This window comes from Halichoeres trimaculatus, unplaced genomic scaffold (genome assembly GCF_033239565.1).
Source record: "Halichoeres trimaculatus isolate MK-OKI-2021-1 unplaced genomic scaffold, fHalTri1.1 fHalTri1_scaffold_6, whole genome shotgun sequence".
Taxonomy (NCBI): domain Eukaryota; kingdom Metazoa; phylum Chordata; class Actinopteri; order Labriformes; family Labridae; genus Halichoeres; species Halichoeres trimaculatus.
The window spans coordinates 16734340-16738843 of NW_027437184.1; the positions used below are offsets into that span (position 1 = coordinate 16734340).

At 41.5% G+C, this 4504-nt stretch overlaps 1 protein-coding gene across 1 annotated transcript; it reads left to right on the forward strand.

The window, feature by feature from the left end:
- Positions 1 to 393: 393 nt before the first annotated feature.
- LOC141791365 (sialidase-3-like) lies at positions 394 to 3307 on the forward strand. Its single transcript, XM_074671767.1, has 3 exons — positions 394 to 542; positions 728 to 967; positions 1055 to 3307. The coding sequence occupies exons 2-3, from the start codon at positions 743 to 745 to the stop codon at positions 2060 to 2062; spliced, it is 1233 nt and encodes a 410-aa protein (XP_074527868.1). The 5' UTR covers positions 394 to 542; positions 728 to 742; the 3' UTR covers positions 2063 to 3307.
- The last annotated feature ends 1197 nt before the right edge of the window (positions 3308 to 4504 follow it).

Sequence of the window (4504 nt, forward strand, 5' to 3'; positions counted from 1 at the left end):
AAAGCAGGCGACAAGAGAAGTGCTTGTATGCCAAGCTGATTTTGATTTGGACTATCGAGCCTACATTGTAGTTGTTTTTCGTTTATAGTAGATGATATCCAGACAAATATTATACTTGACTTGAATTTATTTGAGCTGTTCAGCCGGCTCGCTCCTGCTTGGACGTGTCCACCTAACGTAGGCGTAATTCCATATCAGGAAACCATGTTTTTTGTGTTCGTCCTTTAAAATCTATGAGCTTCCTCGCCTTTACCAGCGCAGTTGAACCAGAACAAGAGATTACATGCGTATCTCTTAGGTAGGATTGAATTATGTATTTCAACCAGATATTTCGTTTTAAGATAGTCCATGAGAAAACTGCGTCCATGCGAACCCGGAAGTGAATGTGACGGCACCTCTCGCTTTAGTGCCTTCTTCTTTCCTCATGAACCCATAGCAGTGTCGTGAATATCAGAGGTTTCCTGTTGAGGCGTGAAATTAGACGATATGATGTCGTTCTCCCGAAGATCAATGTCTGCAAATGTGAAAACTGACAAATAAAGGTAAGAGAATTTTTGGGAAGCCTCACTACGCGTTAAATTTTATGTGTTGCCATGCAATTATACGTGTGTCTACGTGGAGCTGCTGGAGTGTGAACTCTTCCTGTTAGTCTAAGATGTTATGACTATATGAGGGCTGATAAACGAGCATAGAACTATGGCACACTCAGGCAATTATCTGTCCACAGGAACTTTGATCAATAATGGGGAACACACCGTCCAAGAGTGGCAGTGGAGAGGAGCCAGTCAAAACAACTTTGTTTGAAAAGGAGCCAAGTGGGATAACATACAGAATCCCTGCTCTCATATATCTGAGGCACTGTCACACCTTCCTCGCATTTGCAGAAAAAAGATCCTCACCTTGTGATCATGATGCCAAAATTCTTGTAATGAGAAGAGGCACATTAAAAGATGATGAATCTGTTCAGGTGAGTAATAACACAGCAGGTGATATCTTTTAACATCCTGTCTGTTTATATGGTTTAAATTTTTCTGTCGTTTGTAATACTTTCTAGTGGTCAGCTAGTCAGGAGGTGTCCTCAGCTTGCCTACCAGACCACCGCACCATGAATCCCTGCCCTGTGTATGAAAAACACACAAAAACCCTGTTTTTATTTTTCATCTGTGTCTTGGGGAACACAACAGAAGCACGGCAGATCATCACAGGTAAGAACAAAGCTCGTCTTTGCTGTATTAGCAGCAACGATGATGGTCAAACCTGGACTCAAGCAAGAGACTTGACAGAAAGTGTTGTTGGGGAAACCATCCATAAGTGGGCCACCTTTGCTGTGGGACCAGGTCACGGTGTCCAACTGGAAAATGGCAGATTGATCATCCCAGCTTACGCCTATTATGTCCCTTACAGATGCTGTTCCTTCCCCATTCCCTTTACAGTTTACCCTCGAGCTTTGTCCATTTATAGTGAGGACTTTGGACAGACCTGGCGTATAGGGAAGATGCTTAGAAAAAAGTCATGTGAATGTGAAATGGCTGAAATCATCGACCACGAGGGCAGGAGCCACCTTTATTGTAATGCTCGTAACACTGGAGGGCACAGATGTGAGGCCCTGAGTGAAAACAGCGGTGTGTATTTTGACAAACCACACATGGCTTCAGAGCTGGTCGAACCACCTTCAGGCTGTCAGGGCAGTGTCATTGGCTTCCCTGCTCCTGAGTTTGTCCCCAACGACGATGCTGAAAGCAAAGCATGCGGCACATCTCTCTTATCTCCAGACACACAAACCTGGCTCCTCTTCATCCACCCAACCAACAAGTCCAGCAGAAGGGACATGGGTGTGTACTTAAATCGGTCCCCTTTGCACTCATCAGGGTGGGACAGACCCCGGATCATCCACAGGGGACCCAGTGGCTACTCCGACTTGGCCTACAATGGAGACAAGGATCAGTTCTCGTGTCTGATGGAGTGTGGGAATGAAAGTGAACTGGAGCAGATTGCGTTTATGTCCTTTACCCTCAATGATGTCATGCAGACAGGAAATAAGAAGGATAAGAAAATGCGTTGATCTGTGGTTGCTTTATTCCTGTGTTAACAAAAGCTCTGAAGTTCTCCTGCAACCTAAAAATCCAAGCAGAAGCCACTAAATATGCTGTGCAGTAACATCTGTCTGTGTTTACTGTTGTTCTACATTCTGGAGATGATAATGCATGCTTGAGTCGTGTGTTTTGTAGTCTCCTTGTTTACATGAAAGGTAATTCAAGTCTTACTAGTGTTAATATGCAAGCAGCTGTAAAAGGATCGAATCTATTTTTAATAGGTAAGGAGACAGATTTCAAACATGCTGTGCTGAACTGTCATCTTTTTAACAGGCTGTGTGTGTGTGTGTGTGTGTGTGTGTGTGTGTGTGTGTGTGTGTGTGTGTGTGTGTGTGTGTGTGTGTGTGTGTGTGTGTGTGTGTGTGTGTGTGTGTGTGTGTGTGTGTGTGTGTGTGTGTGTGGCATTAGCATGTTTGATGAGCTCCTCATTCCCATTTCTGCTCCTTATTAAACTGTCAGTGTTTTCTGAGCAGTGGAGAGAATTTGCCTACCTCCTTTTTATTTTCATACAAAGATCATAGCAGGCCTTGTAACGTAGAGCATAGAGTTCGCTCCATGCTCGCCCTCTCCTTTACATTTAGTATAACTGATTCACATATGCCTTTGACTCCACTGTTTAGACTCAAGCTGTGCCACATACTTTTCTGTCAGTGCCGCAAAGTTGGCGACAGAACTGGACAGAAAATAAAGCATTAATTTGTACTCACCACTCCAGCTAATTGATCAGAGACCAGCCAAACTGTACCACATCTTTCAGTTTTGAACTCTCCTTTGAGAGACGTGTCTTCAAGCTTCATCAGTATACAGCATTTGAGCTAGTTTGTACTTTACACTGGTTTTAAATCATTCATTTTAAAAGCAATATTTTACTTTGTCACATTATTTCCTTTTTCTCTTCACCTTTCATATGTCCTCAGGCTTTTTTCCATGGCATTTTATCTGATGTGCTCATCATGACCGGGTATGATGGGCTGGCTGTTGGTTATTTAATGAAAGCATGAAACAGCATGTAATTACAGATGAAGATTTACTATTTATAAAGCCACTAGAGATTTGTACACACTGCTGATAGACAAATCTTTCTTTGCCTAAACTGTGAGGTTAAGATGGTTCTACTGTAGTTTCATTGTGTTTTTGTTGACTGTTGTGGAAAGTGACAAAACCTGCATGAAACATGTATTTTAGTAGAAAATAAAAGTGACCTGTAATCAGCTGACCCAGCTGTTGTTTGCTTGTGAAAGTGTAAGTGCAAAGTGTTTTTTGCTTTGGCTTTACAGGTACGATACATTTGAAAGATGAGATAAACAAAAATCATCACTTCTATAGGGTTATGGAAAAAATAAGAGATAAATCATGGGTGTGGTTTTAAAAGCATTTATAAATAAACACCTCATGGGAGTGCTTCAGTCCCTCTTCCACTAAAGGAGGCTTAAGGCATGCTGAAAAGTTGTTAAGAGCTCTTGTTGTAAAGTGACCTATGGGGACTTGGGGGTGATTCAGCAGCTGTGCAGAAAGCAGGAGGAACTGAGGACAGAGTGGAGTGTTTTCGTTGTGCGCATCATATGTGTAGTCGCAGTTTTTTGAGGTTTTCTATAACCGAGCTTTGCCACTGTCCCATGAGAGCTATTTTATGGTCAAAGTGCAATATACATCAACTGGCTTCTCATCCTGAATTATTGCATAAAGTCTGAGTATCCAGGAGAATGAGGAAGTAACAAAGTGACTCATTAATGCAACATTGTACTTTGTACAGTCTAAAAGGGTAAAGCCAATGTGAGTGAACGTGTCTTTTGTAGTCAAATATCAAACTTAGGAAATATACAAGTGTTTCTTCTAGAATCTTAATAGAACAATTGCCAGCTGCATTTTAATAAACATTTAGTATGAATTTTGGCCTTCATATTCACAGGGCTGAATGCTGGACTGGCAGGGCTGATGGTGACTGTGTTCATGATAATGAGGCAAAATTGTAGACTGGAGGAATGACTAATAATTGTTTTCTAATTTTGTCTATAGACTTTAAGTACAGGGGGACAGGCAACAGTATCTTATTTCCCTATTATTATCCTGTTTGGATGTGAAATGCTGTTTCATCCAGGAGTGTTTAAGTTATGTATGTGATGGTTTTTTTTAACCAGCCCAGGGACACTAGGTACAAATTTGCTGCTAGCTAATGCTGGTTCAGTTACTGGTTACAATGTCTTGACTGTAAATATAAACACAGGAAATAACAGGATTGAGCGCTCCTTCAAAACCCTCAATATTTAAATCTCCTGAAATTGAGGAAATTCGAATCAGATCACGACTTCTTTTGTATTTAACATCACACATTTAATGCTACAAATGAGGAATGACTCATCTGGTGCTGACATGGATTGCCTTGCTTGGTTGGATAATTGCAGTTGTTAGGG

Bases quoted from the DNA above. Each gene is read 5' to 3' on its own strand.
- LOC141791365 (XM_074671767.1), top strand. From the start codon at position 743: ATGGGGAACACACCGTCCAAGAGTGGCAGTGGAGAGGAGCCAGTCAAA. The intron at 968-1,054 runs GTGAGTAATAAC...AATACTTTCTAG, and splicing joins AAGATGATGAATCTGTTCAG to TGGTCAGCTAGTCAGGAGGT.